This window comes from Rattus norvegicus, chromosome X, assembly GCF_021556685.1.
Source record: "Rattus norvegicus strain SHRSP/BbbUtx chromosome X, alternate assembly SHRSP_T2T, whole genome shotgun sequence".
NCBI lineage: Eukaryota > Metazoa > Chordata > Mammalia > Rodentia > Muridae > Rattus > Rattus norvegicus.
The window spans coordinates 50,338,592-50,361,161 of NC_141554.1; the positions used below are offsets into that span (position 1 = coordinate 50,338,592).

Sequence of the window (22,570 nt, forward strand, 5' to 3'; positions counted from 1 at the left end):
TAGAAATCCAGTTGACCTAAATAATATAAACCTAGAGAACCATTACTTAAAGACTTAACACAGTGAAAGTCTCATTACATATCTTTCTAGCTAGCAAAATAAGGAGCATATTCCAAAGAACTTTCTGAAATCAATGAAATAAAAAAAGACAAATTTATTTACATCCCATTCTAAGAAAACAGTAATAATAATTTTGTTCTAAATAAACACATTAAATATAGTATAGCTGTACTTCAAGGTATTTAATCTCACTTCATTGTCCTTAAGGAAAAGGAAAAAAAAGGCTTCCCATGAATTATATCGAAACATTCGACATACACTTGTGAAATCCAGTAGAATAAATAAGTCACAGTAAGTGCAATAACATCTTGGACTAAACAGTGAGGCCAGATCTTGAAAGATAAACAAATATTTGTTTGGGAATATAGTTCAATGGTAATATACTTGCCTAGTGTATCTAAAGCCCTGGGTTTAATCCTCAGCCCTTCCATAAATAAATGACAAATAAATGAATTCAAAAAAGCAGACACTGAATAGACAATGGTTATGTTTACCTTTTATGGGGAAAAGATGCATTTATTTTTATATACTTTGTTTTTCTGAAAATGTCTTACTTGCGCGGTATGTAAATTCCATGCATCATAATTTAATCTGTTAATATAAAAAGATTTAAAAATTTCCACTTTACAGATTTCTAACATGGATAAAGGACGTTACAGCAGTTGGAAAGATAGTTAATAACACTTGCTGCTTTTGCAGATGACTCAAGTTCAGTCCCAGCACCCATGAATGGCTCACAAATACCTGGAAGTTTAGCCCCAGGGAGCTTGAACATCCTCTTGGTCTCTGGACAACTGCACATAGAGACACAGATGCAGAAACACAGGCACAGACAGACAGACAGACAAACAGAAAGACTTACTTGCAAAATAAATCTTAAAAGTGGGCTCTACAGATGCTGGTGAGGATATGGAGAAAGAGGAACACTTCTCTACTGCTGGTGGAATTGCAAACTGATACAACCAGTATCTGGAAATCAGTCTGGCAGTTCCTCAGAAAATTGGACCCAGCTATACCACTCCTGGGCATATACCCAAAAGAAGCTCCAACATATAACAAAGACACATGATCCACTATGTTCATAGCAGTCTTACTTATAAGAGCCAGAAGCTGAAAAGAACCCAGATGCCCTTCAACAGAGGAATGGATACAGAAAATGTGGTACATTTATATAATAGAGTACTATTCAGCTATTAAAATCAATGACTTCATGAAATTCACAGGCCAATGGATGGAACTAGAAAACATCACCCTAAGTAACCCAGTCACAGAAGAACACATGTGGTATGTACTCACTGATAAGTGGACATTAGGCAAAAAGCTCAGAATACCCATAATACAACTCACAGCCGAGATGAAGCTCAACAAGAAGGAAGACCAAAGTGCATGCTTCAGTCATTCTTAGAAGGGGGATCAAAATAAAGGAGTTAGAGGGACAGAGGAACCTAGGAGGAAGAGGAAAATGGAGATGAAAGTGGGGGCAAGAATGAGGTATGGGAGGAGTTGGGGGAAAATATGTAGGGGCAGGAAATTGAATGGAGGTGTGCAGCAGTCGGGGATGGAAACTGGTGATAGCCACGAGAAAAGGCCCAAATGCCAGAAAAGCAAGAGGCTACCAGGACCCAAGGGGGATGACATTAGCTGAAATACCCAGAAAAGAGGAGAGAGAACCTATAGAGTCCATATCCAGAAGTTAGGTATGGTTCCCCTAGTTGGGTCTTGGGGCTACCCACCCACCTCAAAAATATTAACACAGAATTGCTCCTGTCTAAAGGAAATGCAGGGACAAGGAATGGAGAAAGACTGAAGGAAAGGCCATCCAGACACTGACACCCCTACGAATCTATCCCATCTGACAACATCAAACCCAAACACCAAACACTATTGCTGATAACAAGAAGCACTTGCTGACAGGAGACGAGTATAACTGTCCGCTGAGAGCTTCTGCCAGGGCCTCATCAATACAGATGTGGATGCTTGCAGCCAACGATCAGACTGAGAATGGAAGAGTTAGGAGATCTTAGTTCAGAAGAAGCTAAAGGGGACTGCAAGCCCATAGGAAGAACAACAATATTGACCAACCAGAACCCCCAGAGCTCCCAGAGATAGAATCACCAATCAATGAGTACACATGGAGGGACCATGCCTCCAGCTACTTATGTTGGAGAGGACTTCCTTATCTGGCATCAGTGGTTTGTGCCTGAACCTGGAGCTGAACCACTCCCACAGTTCTCTGTACCCAAATCCCATGGGCGAGAGAGCTGGACTCTCGGAAGTATGGACAGACCTGAGAGCTCAGAGGAGACAATTACTTCTGCCCACATTCCTGACCAAAGAGGAACCTGCTGATTGCCCTCTGGATACAAGAACCTAGGAGCAGACAGGGGCAAGAACCTTCCAGTTCCTGACTGAGCCCAGAGCTGAAAGTCAGTAACCTGGAGCACTGATACACATGAGAGCAGAGGTAAGACCAACTCTTTTGTGCCAAGCAACCCACCTTGAGGCTTCAGACCCACAAACCCAGGAACAACTCTCTGTTCCCAGATCCAACTGAAAAAAAAAACAGGTCTACAAGAGTGCAGACACACATGCTCAAAAGAGGGTCAAGTCACTGTCACAGACAGCAAGACAAGCTAACATCAGAGACAACCCGATGGCAAGAAGCAAGCACAGGAACCTAAGCAACAGAAACTAAGACTACTTGGCATCATCAAAGCCCAGTTCTCCCACCAAAACAAATACTGAATATCCAAACACAAAGAAAAGCAAAAATTAGATATAAAATTCCATTTTATGATGATGATGGAGGACTTTAGGAAGGACCTAAATAACTCCCTTAAAGAAATACAGGGCAACACAGGTAAACAAGTAGAAACCCTTAAGGAGGAAAACACAAAAATCCCTTAAAGAATAACAGGAAAAAACAACCAAGCAGGTGAAGGAATTAAAAAAATGATCCTGGATCTAAAAATGGAAATAGAAACAATAAAGCACAAAGGGAGACAACCCTGGAGATAGAAAACCTAGGAAAGAGATCAGGAATCATAGACACAAGCATCACCAATAGAATACAAGAGAGAGAATAGAGAATATCAGGGGCAAAGAGATGCCACAGAAAACATTGACACAACCATCAAAGATAATGTAAAACACCAAAAGCTTCTAAAGCAAACCATCCAAGAAATCCAGGACACAATGACAAGATCAAATCTAAAGATAGTAGATATAGAAAAGAGTGAAGACTCCCAATGTAAAGGGCAAGTAAATATCTTCAGCAAAATTATAGAAGAAAATTTCCCTAACTTCCAGAAAGAGATGCCTATAGAGATACAAGAAGCCTACAGATCTCCAAATACATTGGACCAGGAAAGAAATCCCTCCTGTCACATAATCGTCAAAACATCAAATGCACAAAACAAAGAATGGATATTAAAAGCAATAAGGAAAAATGGTCAAGTAACATAAAATGTAGGCCTATCAAAACTACATCAGAGTTGTCACCAGAGACTATAAAGGCCAGAAAATCCTGAACAGATGTCATACAGACCCTAAGAGAACATACATGCCAGCCCAGGCTACATTATCCAGCAAAACTCTCAATAAACATAGGTGGAGAAACCAAGATATTCCATGACAAAACCAAATTTCCATAAAATCTTTCTACAAATACAGCTATACAAAGAATAATAGATGGAAAACCCCAATACAAGGAGGGAAACTACACCCTAGAAAAAAGCAAGAAAGTAATGTCCTTGCAAAGACAGCAAAAGAAGACAGCCACACAAACATAATTCCACCTCTAATATAAAAAATAACAGGAAGCAACAATCACTATTCCTTAATATCTCTTAAAATCAATGGATTCATTTTGCCAAAAAAGCCATACGCTAACAGACTGGATACGGAAAGAGGATGCAGCATTTTGCTGCATACATGAAACACCCCTCAGTGACAAAGATATACATTACCTCAAAGAAAAAGGCTCAAAAACAATTTTCCAAGCAAATAGCCACAAAAAACAAGGTGGAGTAGACATTTTATTTTTTTTAATTTTTTTAACTTGAGTATTTCTTTTTTTTTATTAACTTGAGTATTTCTTTTTTTTTCTATTACTATTTTTTTTTATTAACTTGAGTATTTCTTATATACATTTCGAGTGTTATTCCCTTTCCCGGTTTCCGGGCAAAGCAAACATCCCCCTCCCCCCTCCCCTTCCTTATGGGTGTTCCCCTCCCAACCCTCCCCCCATTGCCGCCCTCCCCCCATAGACTAGTTCACTGGGGGTTCAGTCTTAGCAGGACCCAGGGCTTCCCCTTCCACTGGTGCTCTTACTAGGATATTCATTGCTACCTATGGGGTCAGAGTCCAGGGTCAGTCCATGTATAGTCTTTAGGTAGTGGCTTAGTCCCTGGAAGCTCTGGTTGCTTGGCATTGTTGTACTTTTGGGGTCTCGAGCCCCTTCAAGCTCTTCCAGTTCTTTCTCTGATTCCTTCAACAGGGGACCTATTCTCAGTTCAGTGGTTTGCTGCTGGCATTCGCCTATGTATTTGCTGTATTCTGGCTGTGTCTCTCAGGAGCGATCTACATCCGGCTCCTGTCGGTCTGCACTTCTTTGCTTCATCCATCTTGTCTAATTGGATGGCTGTATATGTATGGGCCACATGTGGGGCAGGCTCTGAATGGGTGTTCCTTCAGTCTCTGTTTTAATCTTTGCCTCTCCCTTCCCTGCCAAGGGTATTCTTTTTCCTCATTTAAAGAAGGAGTGAAGCATTCACATTTTGATCATCCGTCTTGAGTTTCGTTTGTTCTAGGGATCTAGGGTAATTCAAGCATTTGGGCTAATAGCCACTTATCAATGAGTGCATACCATGTATGTCTTTCTGTGATTGGGTTAGCTCACTCAGGATGATATTTTCCAGTTCCAACCATTTGCCTAAGAATTTCATAAACTCGTTGTTTTTGATAGCTGAGTAATATTCCATTGTGTAGATGTACCACATTTTCTGTATCCATTCCTCTGTTGAAGGGGATCTGGGTTCTTTCCAGTTTCTGGCTATTATAAATAAGGCTGCGATGAACATAGTGGAGCACGTGTCTCTTTTATATGTTGAGGCATCTTTTGGGTATATGCCTAAGAGAGGTATAGCTGGATCCTCAGGCAGTTCAATGTCCAATTTTCTGAGGAACCTCCAGACTGATTTCCAGAATGGTTTTACCAGTCTGCAATCCCACCAACAATGGAGGAGTGTTCCGCTTTCTCCACATCCTCGCCAGCATCTGCTGTCACCTGAGTTTTTGATCTTAGCCATTCTCACTGGTGTGAGGTGAAATCTCAGGGTTGTTTTGATTTGCATTTCCCTTATGACTAAAGATGTTGAACATTTCTTTAGGTGTTTCTCAGCCATTTGGCATTCCTCAGCTGTGAATTCTTTGTTTAGCTCTGAACCCCATTTTTTAATAGGGTTATTTGTTTCCCTGCGGTCTAACTTCTTGAGTTCTTTGTATATTTTGGATATAAGGCCTCTATCTGTTGTAGGATTGGTAAAGATCTTTTCCCAATCTGTTGGTTGCCGTTTTGTCCTAACCACAGTGTCCTTTGCCTTACAGAAGCTTTGCAGTTTTATGAGATCCCATTTGTCGATTCTTGATCTTAGAGCATAAGCCATTGGTGTTTTGTTCAGGAAATTATTTCCAGTGCCCATGTGTTCCAGATGCTTCCCTAGTTTTTCTTCTATTAGTTTGAGTGTGTCTGGTTTGATGTGGAGGTCCTTGATCCACTTGGACCTAAGCTTTGTACAGGGTGATAAGCATGGATCGATCTGCATTCTTCTACATGTTGACCTCCAGTTGAACCAGCACCATTTGCTGAAAATGCTATCTTTTTTCCATTGGATAGTTTTGGCTCCTTTGTCAAAAATCAAGTGACCATAGGTGTGTGGGTTCATTTCTGGGTCTTCAATTCTATTCCATTGGTCTATCTGTCTGTCTCTGTACCAATACCATGCAGTTTTTATCACTATTGCTCTGTAATACTGCTTGAGTTCAGGGATAGTGATTCCCCCTGAAGTCCTTTTACTGTTGAGGATAGTTTTAGCTATCCTGGGTTTTTTGTTATTCCAGATGAATTTTCAAATTGTTCTGTCTAACTCTTTGAAGAATTGGATTGGTATTTTGATGGGGATTGCATTGAATCTGTAGGTCACTTTTGGTAAAATGGCCATTTTTACTATATTAATCCTGCCAATCCATGAGCATGGGAGATCTTTCCATCTTCTGAGGTCTTCTTCAATTTCTTTCTTCAGTGTCTTGAAGTTCTTATTGTACAGATCTTTTACTTGCTTGGTTAAAGTCACACCGAGGTACTTTATATTATTTGGGTCTATTATGAAGGGTGTCGTTTTCCTAATTTCTTTCTCGGCTTGTTTCTCTTTTGTGTAGAGGAAGGCAACTGATTTATTTGAGTTAATTTTATACCCAGCCACTTTGCTGAAGTTGTTTATCATCTTTAGTAGTTCTCTGGTGGAACTTTTGGGATCACTTAAATATACTATCATATCATCTGCAAATAGTGATACTTTGACTTTTTTTTTCCAATCTGTATTCCCTTGATCTCCTTTTGTTGTCTGATTACTCTGGCTAGAACTTCAAGAACTATACTGAATAAGTAGGGAGAGAGTGGGCAGCCTTGTCTAGTCCCTGATTTTAGTGGGATTGCTTCAAGTTTCTCTCCATTTAGTTTAATGTTAGCAACTGGTTTGCTGTATATGGCTTTTACTATGTTTAGGTATGGGCCTTGAATTCCTATTCTTTCCAGGACTTTTATCATGAAGGGGTGTTGAATTTTGTCAAATGTTTTCTCAGCATCTAATGAAATGATCATGTGGTTTTGTTCTTTCAGTTTGTTTATATAATGGATCACGTTGATGTTTTTCCGTATATTAAACCATCCCTGCATGCCTGGGATGAAGCCTACTTGATCATGGTGGATGATTGTTTTGATGTGCTCTTGGATTCGGTTTGCCAGAATTTTATTGAGTATTTTTGCGTCGATATTCATAAGGGAAATTGGTCTGAAGTTCTCTTTCTTTGTTGGATCTTTGTGTAGTTTAGGTATAAGAGTAATTGTGGCTTCATAGAAGGAATTCAGTAGTGCTCCATCTGTTTCAATTTTGTGGAATAGTTTGGATAATATTGATATGAGGTCTTCTATGAAGGTCTGATAGAATTGTGCACTAAACCTGTCTGGACCTGGGCTCTTTTTGGTTGGGAGACCTTTAATGACTGCTTCTATTTCCTTAGGAGTTATGGGGTTGTTTAACTGGTTTATCTGTTCCTGATTTAACTTCGGTACCTGGTATCTGTCTAGGAAATTGTCCATTTCCTGTAGATTTTCAAGTTTTGTTGAATATAGGCTTTTATAGTAAGATCTGATGATTTTTTGAATTTCCTCTGAATCTGTAGTTATGTCTCCCTTTTCATTTCTGATTTTGTTAAATTGGACGCACTCTCTGTGTCCTCTCGTTAGTCTGGCTAAGGGTTTGTCTATCTCGTTGATTTTCTCAAAGAATCAACTTTTGGTTCTGTTGATTCTTTCTATGGTCCTTTTTGTTTCTACTTGGTTGATTTCAGCTCTGAGTTTGATTATTTCCTGCCTTCTACTCCTCCTGGGTGTATTTGCTTCTTTTTGTTCTAGAGCTTTTAGGTGTGCTGTCAAGCTGCTGACATATGCTCTTTCCTGTTTCTTTCTGCCGTCACTCAGCGCTATGAGTTTTCCTCTTAGCACAGCTTTCATTGTGTCCCCTAAGTTTGGGTATGTTGTACGTTCATTTTCATTAAATTCTAAAAAGTTTTTAATTTCTTTCTTTATTTCTTCCTTGACCAGGTTATCATTGAGTAGAGCATTGTTCAATTTCCACGTGTATGTGGGCATTCTTCCCTTATTGTTATTGAAGACCAGTTTTAGGCCGTAGTGGTCTGATAGCACGCATGGGATTATTTCTATCTTTCTGTACCTGTTGAGGCCCGTTTTTTGACCAATTATATGGTCAATTTTGGAGAAAGTACCATGAGGAGCTGAGAAGAAGGTATATCCTTTTGCTTTAGGATAGAATGTTCTATAAATATCTGTTAAGTCCATTTGGCTCATGACTTCTCTTATGGAGTAGACATTTTAATATCAAATAAAATCAATTTTCAACTAAAAGTCATCAAAAAAGATAAGGAAGGACACTTCATATTCATCAAAGGAAAAATCCACCAAGATGAACTCTCAATCCTAAATATCTGTGCTCCAAATGCAAGGGCATCCACATTCATAAAAGAAACCTTATTAAAGCTCAAATCACACACTGCACCTCACACAATAATAGTAGGAGATTTCAACACCCCACTCTCATCAATGGACAAATCATGGAAACAGAAATTAAACACAGACATAAAGAGACTAACAGAAGTTATGAACCAAATGGATTTAATAGATATTTATAGAATATTTCATCCTAAAACAAAAGAATATACCCTCTTCTTTGCACCTCATGGGGCCTTCTCCAAAACTGACCATATATTCAGTCAGAAGACAGGCTTCAACAGACATAAGAAGATAGAAATAACCCCATGCATCCTATCAGATCACCAAAGACTAATGTTGGTCTTCAATAACAATGAAAAGGAAAGAAAGCCCACATATACATGGAAGTTGAACAACTCTCTACTCAATGACAACTTGGTCAAGGAAGAAATAAAGAATTTAAAGACTTTTTAGAATTTAATGAAAATGAAGGTACAACATACCGAAACTTATGGGGCACAATGAAAGCTGTGCTAAGAGGAAAACTCATAGCTCTGAATGTCTTCAAAAAGAAACAGGAGAGAGCATATATCAGCAGCTGGACAGCTCACCTGAAAGCTCTAGAACAAAAAGAAGCAAATACACCCAAGAGGAGTAGAAGACAGGATATAATCAAACTCAGGGCTGAAATCAACCAAGTTGAAACAAAAAGGACTATACAAAGAACCAACAAAACCAGAGAAAATCAACGAGATAGATAATCTGTTAGCCAGATTAACCAGAGGGCACAGAGAGAGTATCGAAATAATAAAAAAAAAAAATCAGAAATGAAAACGGAGACATTACAGCAGAATCTGAGGAAATTCAAAAAATCATCAGAACCCACTACAAAAGCCTATATTCAACAAAACTGGAAAATCTGGATTAAATGGACAATTTTCTAGTCAGATAACAGTTACCAAAGTTAAATCAGGGTCACATAAACCATCTAAATAATCCCATAACTTCTAAAGACATAGAAGCAGTTATTAAAATTTTCCCAACCAAAAAAAAGCCCAGTACCAGATGGGTTTAGTGCAGAATTCTATCAGAACTTCATAGAAGACCTCATACAAATTACTCCACAAAACAGAAACAGAAGGAGCACTACCCAATACTGCTTATACCTAAACCACAAAAAGATCCAACAAATAAAGAGAACTTCAAACCAATTTCCCTTATAAGTATTGATGCAAAAATACTCAATACAATTCTCAAAAATGGAATCCAAAAACACATCAAAATGATCATCAGGATGAAGTGAGCTTCATACCAGGGATGCAGGGATGGTTCAATATAGAGAAATGTGTCAACTTAATTCACTCTGTAAACAAACTCAAAGAAAAAAAGCACATGATCATCTCATTAGATGCTTAGAAAGCATTTGACAACATTCAACATTCCTTCATGATAAAAATCTTGGAGAGATCAGGAATTCAAGGCCCATACCTAAACATAGTAAAAGTAATATACAGCAAACCAGTTGCCAACATTAAACTGAATGGAGAGAAACTTGAAGCAATCCCATTAAAATCAGAGAGTAGATAAGGCTTCCCACTCTCTCCATACTGATACAATATAGTACTTGAAGTCCTAGCCAGAGCAATCAGGCAACAAAAGGAGGTCAAAGGAATACAGATTGGAAAGGAAGAAGTCAAAATATCAGTATTTGCATATGATATGATAGTATACTTAAGTGACACCAAAAATTCACCAGCAAAATACTGAGCCACATAAACAACTTCAGCAAAGTGGCTGTGTATAAAATTAACTCAAACAAATCAGTAGCCTTCCTCTACTCAAAGGATAAACAGGCTAAGAAAGAAATTAGGGAAAGACACAATTGACACCATTCATAATACTCTCAAATAACATAAAATACGTCAGTGTGACTCTAACCAAGCAAGTGAATGATCTGTATGACAAGAACTTCAAGTCTCTGAGGAAAGACTTCCCACGCGCATGGATTGGCAGGATTAATATAGTAAAAATGGCCATTTTGTCGAAAGCGATCTACAGATTCGATGCAATCCCTATCAAAACTCCAATTCAATTCCTCATACAGTTAGAAAGAGCAATTTGCAAATTCATTTGGAATAACATAAAAACCCAGGATAGAGAAAAGTATACTCAACAATTAAAGAACTTCTATGGGAATCACAATCCTTGACCTCAAGCAGTATTACAGAGCAATAGTGATAAAAACTCTATAATATTAGTACCGAAACAGGCAGGCCTATGAGTGGATTAGAGTTGAACACTGAGAAATGAACCCACATACCTATGGTCACTTGATCTTTGACAAAGGAGCTAAAACTATCCAATGTATAAAGGGTAGCATATTCAGCAAATGGTTGTGGTTCAACCAGAGGTCAGAATGTAGAAGAATGCAAATCAACGAATTCTTATCTCCTTGTACAAAATTTAAGTCCACATGGATCCAGGGCATCCATACAAAACCAGATACACTCAATCTATTAGATGAAAATTGGGGAAGAGCGTCAAACACATGGGCACTGGGGAAAATTTCCTGAACAAAACACCAATGGCTTATGCTCTAAGATCAAGAATCGAAAAATGGGATCTCATAACACTGCAAAGCTTCTGTAAGGCAAAGAACATTGTTGATAGGACAAAACAGCAACCAATAGATTGGGAAAAGATCTTTACCAATCCTACAACTGATAGGGGGCTTATATCCAAAATATACAAAGAATTCATGAACTTAGACTGCAGGGAGACAAATAACCCTATTAAAAATGGGGTTCAGAGCTAAACAAAGAATTCACAGCTGAGGAATGCCGAATGGCTGAGAAAAACCTAAAGAAATGTTCAACATCTTTAGTCATAAGGGAAATGCAAATCAAAACATCCCTGAGATTTCACCTCACACCAGTGAGAATGGCTTAAGATCAAAAACTCAGGTGACAGCAAATAATGGCAAGGATGTGGAGAAAGAGGAACACTTCTCCATTGTTGGTGGGATTGCAGACTGGGTACAACCATTCTGGAAATCAGTCTGGAGGTTCCTCAGAAAATTGGACATTGCACTACCTGAGGACCCAGCTATACCTCTCTTGGGCATATACCCAAAAGATGCCCCAACATATAACAAAGACACATGATTAACTATGTTCATAGCAGCCTTATTTATAATTGCCAGAAACTGGAAAGAAGCCAGATGCCCTTCAACAGAGGAATGGATACAGAAAATGTGGTACATCTACACAATGGAATATTACTCAGCTATCAAAAACCATGACTTTATGAAATTCATAGGCAAATGGAGGGAACTGGAAAATATAATCCTGAGTGAGGTAACCCAATCAGAGGAAAACACACATGGTATGAACTCATTGATAAGTGGCTATTAGCCAAATGCTTGAATTACCCTAGATGCACAGAACACATGAAACTTAAGAATGATGACCAAAATGTGAATGCTTTACTCCTTCTTTAAAAGGGGAACAAGAATACCCTTGGCTGGGAATAGGGAGGCAAAGTTTAGAACAGAGGCAGAAGGTACACCCATTCAGAGCCTGCCCCACATGTGGCCCATACATATACAGCCACCAAACTAGATAAGATGGATGAAGCAAAGAAGTGCAGGCTGACAGGAACCAGATCTAGAGCTCTCCTGAGAGACACACCCAGAATACAGCAAATATATAGGCGAATGCCATCATTAAACCACTGAACTGAGAACGCGACCCTAGTTGAAGGAATCAGAGAAAGAACTGGAAGAGCTTGAAGGGGCTCGAGACCCCTTATGAACAACAATGCCAACCAACCAGTGCTTCCAGGGACTAAGCCACTACCCAAAGACTATACATGGACTGACCCTGGACTCCAACTGCATACGTAGCAATGAATAGCCTAGTAAGAGCACCAGTGGAAGGGGATGCCCTTGGTCCTGGCAAGACTGAACCCCCAGTGAACGTGATTGTTGGGGGGAGGGTGGTAATGGGGGGAGGATGGGGATGGGGACACCCATATAGAAGGGGCGGGGGAAGGGTTCGGGGGATGTTGGCCAGGAAATAGGGAAGGGGAATAACAATTGAAATGTAAATAAGAAATACTCATGTTAATAAAGATGAAAAAAATACAATTGGTTATGCTCATAAAACTGCAAAGCTTCTGTAAGACAAATGACACTGTCATTACGGCAAAATGGCAACCAACAGATTGGGTAAAGATCTTTAACAATCCTACATCCAATAGAGGGCTAATGTACCATATATACAAATATGACACTGTCATTATGGCAAAATGGCAACCAACAGATTGGGTAAAGATCTTTAACAATCCTACATCCAATAGAGGGCTAATGTACCATATATACAAATAACACAAGAAGTTATACTCCAGAGAGCCAAATAACCCAATTAAAAATGGTGTACAGAGCTAAGCAAAGAATTCTCAGCTGAAGAATATTGAATGTCTGAGAAGTACTTAAAGAAATGTTCAATATCCTTAGTCATCAGGGAAATGCAAATCAAAGTAGCACTAAGATTCCACCTCACATCAGTCAGAATGGCTAAGATCAAAAACTCAGGTAATAACAGATGCTGGCAAGGATGTGGAGCAAAAGCAACACTCCTCCATTTTTGTTGGGATTGCAAACTGGTACAACAACTCTGGAAATCAGTCTGGAGGTTCCTCAGAAAATTTGACATACCACTACCTGAGGACCCAGCTATACCTCTCCTGGGCCTATACCCAAGAAATGCTCCAACATACAACAAAGACACATGCTCCACTATATTCATAGCAGCCTTATTTATAATAGCCAGAAGCTGCAAAGAACCCAGATGTCCCTCAGCAGAGGAATAGATATAGAAATGTCGTACATTTACACAATGGAGTAGTACTCAACCATTAAAATCAATGACTACATGAAATTCTTTTTATTTTATTTTATTTTTTTGACTACATGAAATTCTTAAGCAAATGGATGGAACTAGAAAATATCATCCTGAGTAACATAGGCGCAAAAGAACACAAAATTGTATGCACTCACTGATAAGTGGATATTAGCCCAAAAGCTTGGAATACCTAAGAAAAAATTCACAGATCATATGAAACACAAGAAGAAGGAAGATCAAATTATGGATTCTTTATTACTTCTTAGAAGGGAGAACAAAATACTCACAAGAGGAGATACAGGGACAAAGAGTGTGGCAGGGACTGAAGAAAAAGTCATCCAGAGACTGCCCCACTTGGTGATCCATCCCATATGCAGTCACCAAACCTAGTCATTATTGCTGATGTCAAGAAGTGCTTGCTGACAGGAGCCTGATAGGGGTGTATCCTGAGAGGCTATGCCAGAGTCCTACTGATACAGGTGAGGGTGGCTGCAGCTAACCATTGGCCTGTACAAGGGGACCCCAGTGGAAGAGTTAGAAAAGACTGAAGGAGCTGAAGAGGTTTGCAACACCATAGGAAGAACAACAATATCAACCAATCAAACCCCACCAAAACCTCCCAGGGACTAAACCACCAAACAATGAGTACACATGGAAGGACCTATGACTCCATCCACATATGTGGCAGAGCATGGCATTGTCCAGCATCAATGTGAGGAAAAGTCCTTGGTCCTGTGAAGGCTTGTTTCTATAATGTATGGTAATATCAAGGCATTGAGGTTGGAATGGGTGGCTGGGAATGGGAGCATCCTTATAGAAGCAGGTGGGAGGGGTATGAAAGGGGGAAAAGGGATGACATTTAAAATGTAGATACATAAATATCCAAGAAAAATAAAATTATTTAAAAATATTTCATATCTAAAACCAATACCTGAATACTCAAAAAGATAGTAATTTATTGAGAAAATATAATTTTTCAATATTTCAAAATAAGCTTATACTCTCTTCAAAAAACAAATAAAACAAAATGAAATAAGAGTTTTTCAAATGATTATTTAAATTATTGAGTGAAACCAAAATATACAATAAATACTAGTTCATAAATGTGTTGAAGTTAATCCACAAGTTAGTCAAAATTGGTATCTTAAGCTTTTAAATAGCAAATAATCTTCACTCATGCAAAATTATAGCTGTGAAATTGGTGAGAAACACCAGAGCAGACAGACTAGAGCCTAGCCCGAAGATGGAAAGCTCTCTACTACAGTTCTACTACACTTATCTCATTAGTTTTATCATCTTGGTTCTGATTTTATTGATGGAGACAGTATTAAACATTGACATTTTAAAGTGAACAACATTGTTTGTCTTGGGGTATAATTACTAAACAATACTATATACAATGAGAATGTAGCAACTCAAGATAAGGACCAGACTGACCTCTGCTCTCGAGGACAAAGATTAAAGAAACAAAGAATTCCACAGAAAGACTTAACACAATGGGTTCTGTTGGTGCTCAGAAAACAGGCAAATTTTTCTATGGGGTGTGTATGCTTTGGAGGTGGAAAGAGAAAGACCCATGAAAATTATCTGAGTTGGTTTTGTAAGGAGTAGCAGGATGGGGACATGTAGAAATGGTGGTAACATATGTACTGGGAAAACAGAAGTGAACAAAAATTTGAATTAAGAAAACAGGGGAATTAAAGCAGCTCATAGATAGGGTTCAAGTAGAAAATAGCTGGGAAATTAAAGCAGGATACTTAGCAAATTGCTGTGTCATGGAGGTGCCTCATTTTAAACTACCACAATTGAAATATTTAATGGTCTTTTGGGGTTTATTAATACAATACTAGAAACTAAGATATAACAACAGAAGAGAGTAGGGTAATAGAAGGGGAAAATATAAATGGAAAGGTTTTGAAAAGGTCCCTTCAGATAGACAGGTTAAGAGATACTAAGATTGCTTTAGAATGATGACTGCAAAATGAATGGAAAGGAAAGGTCAGAAATGAAAGCTAAGATTACAAAGTAATCTCTGTGGCCACTTCACTCACCATGCATCTTTCTCTTCAGTCAAACTAAATCTAATCAGCAGGGTGGATGGAGTGCATCTTTGATCCCAGCATTCTAAAGGCAGAAGCAGGCAGATTTCTGTGAGTTCCAGGCCAGCCAAAGCTATATCATGAGCCCCCATCTCAAAAACAAACAACAAAATGCCCAAATCTTGTCAGTCTACAAACTGACCCTTTTGGGTCTACACAATTTTTCACCTAATACTTGCTTTGCTTGATGAACTCCTTTTCTAATGTAACACTTCAACTTATTAGACAGGTTTACTATGGAATCTAAGTAAAGTTTGGATAGAGAAATCAATCATACTCATGATTTGGGCATTCTGACAACACATTTGTTCCCCTTCAAGGGTATAACATGATTAGGAGTACCAAGTATTATTAATGTTTTGGTTCAATGTCTATGTTTTGTACCACCTAGTAAAGAATTCAGTGTAGAACATGATTCAGTAAGTATAGAGAAAATAGGAGATGCACCTAACCCTCAGGAGACTGGAGGCCCCAGGAAGTTTAGAGATCCGGTGGGATGGGTGGGGTAGGGATGTCCTCGTGTTGACAGGGGGGCAGGGAGGAGGTATGGGATATAGAATATACAGAGGGTGGATCAGGATGGGAATAAAATCTGGAGTGTAAACAATAAATAAATAAATAAATAAATAAATAAATAAATAAATAAATAAATAAATAAATAAGAGAAACCTGAAGACTCAAGGAAAGGATAAGCATAGGCTTCTAATTATTATATGCCTCAATATTAATGTCTATATGATATATGACACTTCCACTCACATTTATTGCATATAACTTTCTGCTTTTCAGCTAAGGAAAATTATCTTTCAAATTTTATAAAATGGTTCTCTTCATTTTTCACTGAGAGAATACATTCTCTTGTTTTATAAAATCTCTCTGATTTCTTTTAGTACAATGGTTGTGAACCTTCCTAAGGCTATGACCCTTTAATACGATTTCTCATATTATGCTGACTCCAACCATACAGTTATTTTCATTGCTATTTCTTAACCATAATTTGGCTACTTTTATGAATCATAATGTGACACAAAATAGGCAATAATCAGGGGCATGAAAATTGAAATGTCATGATTATTTTTCTATCTTTCCACCTTTATTAAATTGGGTATTTCTTATTTACATTTCAAATATACCCTTTCCCAGTTTCTATGCTAACATCCCCCTAATCCCTCCCCCTCCCATTATACATGTGTGTTCCCCTCCCAATCCTCCCCCCATTACCACACTCCCCACAAGAATCCCACTCACTGGGGGTCCAGCCTTGGCAGGACCAAGGGCTTCCCTTTCCACTGGTGCACTTACTAGGCTGTTTATTGCTACCTATGCAGTTGGAGCCCAGGGTCAGTCCATGTATATAGTCTTTGGGTTGTGGCTTAGTCCCTGGAAGCTCTGGTTGGCTGGCATGGTTGTTCACATGGGGGTCTCAAGTTCCTTCAGCCCTTGCAGTCCTTTCTCTGATTCCTTCAATGGGGTTCCCGTTCTTGGTTCAATGGTTTGCTGCTGACAATCGCCTATGTATTTGCCATATTCTGGCTGTGTCTCTCAGGAGGGATCTACATCCAGTTCCTGTCAGCCTGCACTTCTTTGCTTCGTCCATCTTATCAGTTTGGTGGCTATATATGTATGGGCGACATGTGGGGCAGGCTCTGAATGGGTGTTCCTTCAGCCTCTGTTCTAAACTTTGCCTCCCTATTCCCTCCCAAGGGTATTCTTGCTCCTCTTTTAAAGAAGGACTGAAATGTCCAAATTTTGGTCATCCTTCTTGAGTTTCATGTGTTCTGTGCATTCTAGGGTAATTCGAGCACTTGGGCTAATATCCACTTATCAGTGAGTGCATACCATGGGTGTTTTTCTGGGATTGGGTTACCTCACTCAGGTTTATATTTTCCAGTTCCATCATTTTCCTATCAATTTCATATAGTCATGTTTTTGATAGTTGAGTAGTATTCCGTTGTATAGATTTTCTGTATCCACATTTTCTGTATCCATTCCTCTGTTGAAGGACATCTGGGTTCTATTCAGCTTCTGGCTACTCTAAATAAGGCAGCTATGAACATAGGGGAGCACATGTCTTTGTTATATGTTGGGGCATCTTTTGGGTATATGCCCAAGAGAGGTATAGCTGGGCCTCAGGTAGTTCAATGTCCAATTTTCTGAGGAACCTCCAGACTGATTTCCAGAATGGTTGTACCAGTCTGCAATCCCACCAACAATGGAGGAATGTTCTTCTTTCTCCACATCCTCGCCAGCATCTGCTGTCACCTGAGTTTTTGATCTTAGCCATTCTCACTGGTGTGAGGTGAAATCTCAGGGTTGTTTTGATTTGCATTTCCCTTATGACTAAAGATGTTGAACATTTCTTTAGGTGCTTCTCAGCCATTCCGCATTCCACAGCTGTGAATTTATGATTTAGCTCTGAACTCCATTTTTTAATAGGGTTTTTTTTGTCTCCCTGCAGTCTAACTTCGTGAGTTCTTTTTATATTTTGGATATAAGCCCACTATCAGTTGTAGGATTGGTAAAGATCTTTTCCCAATCTGTTGGTTGCCGTTTTGTCCTAAAAACAGTGCCCTTTGCCTTATAGAAGCTTTGTAGTTTTATGAGATCCCATTTTTCGATTCTTGATCTTAGAGCCTAAGCCACTGGTGTTTTGTTCAGGAAATTTTCTCCAGTGCCCATGTGTTCGAGATTCTTCCCCACTTTTTCTTCTATTAGTTTGAGTGTATCTGGTTTTATGTGGAAGTCCTTGATCCACTTGGACTTAAAATTTATACAGAGTGATAAAAAAGGATCGATCTGCATTCTTCTACATGCTGACCTCCAGTTGAAACAGCACCATTTGCTAAAAATGCCATCTTTTTTCCACTGGATTGTTTTGGCTCTTTTGGCAAAGATCAAGTGACCATAGGTTTGTCGGTTCATTTCTGGGTCTTTGATTCTGTTCCAATGGTCTATCTGCCTGTCTGTGTACCAGTACCATACAGTTTTTATCACTATTGCTCTGTAATACTGCTTGAGTTCAGGGATAGTGATTCCCCCAGAAGTCCTTTTATTGTTGAGGATAGTTTTAGCTATCCTGGGTTTCTTGTTATTCCAGATAAATTTGCAAATTTTTCTGTCTAACTCTATGAAGAATTGGATTGGTATTTTGATGGGGATTGCATTGAATCTATAGATCGCTTTTGGTAAAATGGCCATTTTTACTATATTAATCCTGCCAATCCATGAGCATGGGAGATCTTTCCATCTTCTGAGGTCTGCTTCCATTTCTTTCTTCAGAGGCTTGAAGTTCTTATCATATAGATCTTTCACTTGCTTGGTTAAAGTCACACCGAGGTATTTTATATTATTTGGGCCTATTGTGAAAGGTGTTGTTTCCCTAATTTCTTTCTAGACTTGTTTCTTTTTTGTGTAGAGGAAGACTGATTTATTTCAGTTAATTTTATACACAGCCACTTTGCTGAAGTTGTTTATCAGCTTTAGTAGTTCTCTAGTGGAACTTTTGGGATCACTTAAATATACTATCCTATCATCTGCAAATAGTGATATTTTGAGTTCTTCCTTTCCAATCTGTATCCCTTTGATCTCCTTTTGTTGTCTGATTGCTCTGGCTAGGATGTCTAGAACTAAATTGAATAAGTAGGGAGAGAGTGATTTTAGTGGGATTGCTTCAACTTTCTTTCCATTTAGTATAATGTTAGTTACTGGTTTGCTGTATACGGCTTTTACTATGTTTAGGTATCGGCCTTGAATTCCTGTTCTTTCCAGGACTTTTATCAAGAAGGGGTATTGAATACCATGAATGCTTTCTCTGCATCTAATGAAATGATCATGCAGTTTTTATCTTTCAGTTTGTTTATATAGTGGATTATGCTGATGTTTTTAAGTATGTTAAACCATCCCTTCATCCCTGGGATGAAGCCTACTTGATCATGATGAATGATTGTTTTGATGTGCTCTTGGATTCGGTTTGTAAGTATTTTATCGAGTATTCTTGTGTTGATATTCATAAGGGAAATTGGTCTAAAGTTCTCTTTCTTTGTTGGGTCTTTGTGTGGTTTAGGTATAAGAGTAATTGTAGCTTAATAGAAATAATTCAGTAGCGATCCATCTGTTTCAATTTTGCAGAATAGTTTGGATAATATGGGTATGAGGTCTTCTATGAAGGTCTGATAGAATTCTGCACTAAACCCATCTGGACCTGGGCTCTTTTTGGTTGGGAGAATTTTAATGGCTGCTTCTATTTCTTTAGGAGTTATGGGGTATTAAATGGTTTATCTGTTCCTGATTTAACTTTGGTACCTGGTATCTATCTAGGTAATTGTCCATTTCCTCCAGATTTTCAAGTTTTATTGAATATAGGCTTTTGTAGTAGGATCTTATGATTTTTTGAATTTCCTGATTCTGTTGTTATGTCTCCCTTTTCATTTCTGACTTTGTTAATTTGGACACACCCTCTGTGTCCTCTGGTTAGTCTGGCTAAGGGTTTATCTATCTTGTTGATTTTCTCAAAGAACCAGCTTCTGGTTCTTTTGATTATTTGTATAGTCCTTTCTGTTTCTACTTGGTTGATTTCAGCTCTGAGTTTGATTATTTCCTGCCTTCTACTCTTCCTGGGTGTATTTGCTTCTTTTTCTTCTATAGCTTTTAGGTGTGCTGTCAAGCTGCTGATATATGGTCTCTCCTGTTTCTTTCTGCAGACACTCAGAGCTATGAGTTTTCCTCTTAGCACAGCTTTCATTGTGTCGCATAAGTTTGGGTATGTTGTACCTTCATTTTCATTAAATTCTAAGAAGTCTTTAATTTCTTTATTTCTTCCTTGTGCAGGTTATCATTGAATAGAGCATTGTTCAACTTCCATGTATATGTGGGCCTTCTTTCCTTATTGTTATTGAAGACCAGCTTTAGCCCGTGGTGGTCTGATAGGATGCATGGGATTATTTCTATCTTTCTTTGTGTGTTGAGGCCTGTTTTGTGCCCGATTATATGGTCAATTTTAGAAAAAGTACCATGAGGTAGTGAGACGAATGTATATCCTTTTGTTTTAGGATAGACTGTTCTATAAATATATGTTAAGTTCATTTGGTTCATGGCTTTGGTTAGTCTGTCTATGTCTCTGTTTAATTTCTTTTTACCATGATCTGTCCATTTATGAGAGTGGGGTATTGAAATCTCCTATTATTATTGAGTGAGGTGCAATGTGTGCTTTGAGCTTTAGTAAGGTTTCTTTTATGTATGTAGGTGCCCTTGTATTTGGAGCATAGATATTTAGTATTGAGAGTTCATCTTGGTGGATTTTTCCTTTGATGAATATGAAGCGGCCTTCCTTATCTTTTTTGATGACTTTTGGTTGAATATCGATTTTATTCAATATCAGAATGGCTACTTCAGCTTGCTTCTTTTGACCATTTGCTTGTAAAGTTGATTTCCAGCCTTTTACTCTGAGGTACTGTCTGTCTTTGTCTCTGAGTTGTGTTTCCTGTAGGCAGCAAAATACTGGGTCCTCATGATGTATCCAGTTTTTTTTTTTTTTTTTGGTTCTTTTTTTTTTGGAGCTGGGGACTGAACCGAGGGCCTTGCGCTTCCTAGGCAAGCGCTCTACCACTGAGCTAAATCCCCAACCCCACGTATCCAGTTTTTTAATCTGTGTCTTTTTATTGGGGAATTGAGTTCATTGATGTTGAGAACATTTTTAGGAATAGTGATTGTTATTTCCTGTTATCTTTGTATTTAGAGGTGAGATTATGTTTGTGTGCTTGTCTTCTCTTTGTTTTGTTCCAAAACCATTATTTCCTTGTTTTTTCTAGGGTGTAGCTTCCCTCCTTGCGTTGGGCTTTACCATTTATTATCCTTTGTAGGGTTGGATTTGTAGAAAGATATTATGTAAATTTGGATCTGTCATGGGATATCTTGGTTTTTCCATCTATGTGAATTGAGAGCTTTGCAGGATACAGTAACCTGGGCTGGCATTTGTGTTCTCTTAGGGTCTGTATGACATCTGTCCAGGATCTTCTGGCTTTCATAGTCTCTGGTGAGAAGTCTGGTGTGATTCTGACAGGTCTGCCTTTATATGTTACTTGACCTTTTTCCCTTACTGCTTTTAATATTCTTCTTTGTTTTGTGCATTTGGTGTTTTGACTATTATGTGATGGGAGGATTTTCTTTTCTGGTCCAATCTATTTGGAGTTCTGTAGGCTTTTTGTATGTTTCTGGGCATCTCTTTCTTTAGGTTAGGGGAGTTTTCTTCTATCATTTTGTTGAAGATATTTACTGGTCCTTTGAGCTGGGAGTTTTCACTCTCTTCTATACCTATTATCCTTAGGTTTGATCTTCTCATTGTGTCCTGCATTTCCTGTATATTGTGAACCAGTAGCTTTTTCTAGTTTGCATTATCTTTGACAGTTGTGCCGATGATTTCTATGAAATCTTCTGCTCCTCTGTTTCTCTCTTCTATCTCTTGCATTCTGTTGGTGATGCTTGTATCTACTGCTCCTTGTCTCTTTCTTTTGTTTTCTATATCCAGGGTTGTCTCCCTTTGTGCTTTCTTTATTGTTTTTATTTCCATTTTCAATCCCTTCACCTGTTTGATTGTGTTTTCTTGTAATGCTTTCAGTGATTTTTGTGTTTCCTCTCCAAGGGCTTCTACTTATTTACTAGGGTTTTCCTGCATTCCTCCAAAGGACTTCTTTAAGTCTGTCTTAAAGTCCTCCATCATCAGGTTCAAATATGATTTTAAATCTAGATCTTGGTTTTCTGGTGTGTTTGTATAATCAGTGATTGCTTTGGTGGGAGAATTGGGCTCTGATGATGCCATGTAGTCGTGGTTTCTGTTGCTCGGGTTCCTGCGCTTGCCTCTTGTCATCAGGTTGTCTCAGGTTTACCTTGTTCTATTATTTCTAGGAGTGGCTTGACAGTCCTATAGGCCTGTGTGTCAGGGGTGCTGTAGAACTGTTTTCCTGTTTTCTTTCAGCCAGTTATGGGAACAGAGTTTTCTGTTTTCTGGCATGTAGTTGTTCCTGTCTACTGGCTTTCAGCTGTTCCTGTGGATGTGTGTCCTGAGTCCACCAGGCAGGTCACTTGGAGCAGAAAAGTTGATCTTACCTCTGGTCTCAGGCCTGAAGTCGCTCCTCAGGGCTGGGATTTAGCTCTCCGTGAGGGCAGCAGCCAGGAATGCCTGCCCCTACTGTATCCCTGTGCACAGGGTCCCTGATGGCGGTAGG

The 22,570-nt window shown here is 38.7% G+C and overlaps 1 protein-coding gene across 10 annotated transcripts in view; it reads right to left on the bottom strand.

The window, feature by feature from the left end:
• Positions 1 to 22,570, bottom strand: part of Prrg1 (proline rich and Gla domain 1) — a 112,407-nt gene that overhangs the window by 19,301 nt on the left and 70,536 nt on the right. For 3 of the 10 annotated variants that reach the window (NM_001191888.2, XM_087600332.1, XM_087600331.1), the window contains 1 exon segment: positions 15,303 to 15,375. In NM_001191888.2, the coding sequence (NP_001178817.1) occupies positions 15,303 to 15,309 (7 nt within the window). In that variant the 5' untranslated portion in view covers positions 15,310 to 15,375. 10 annotated transcript variants of the gene reach the window in all.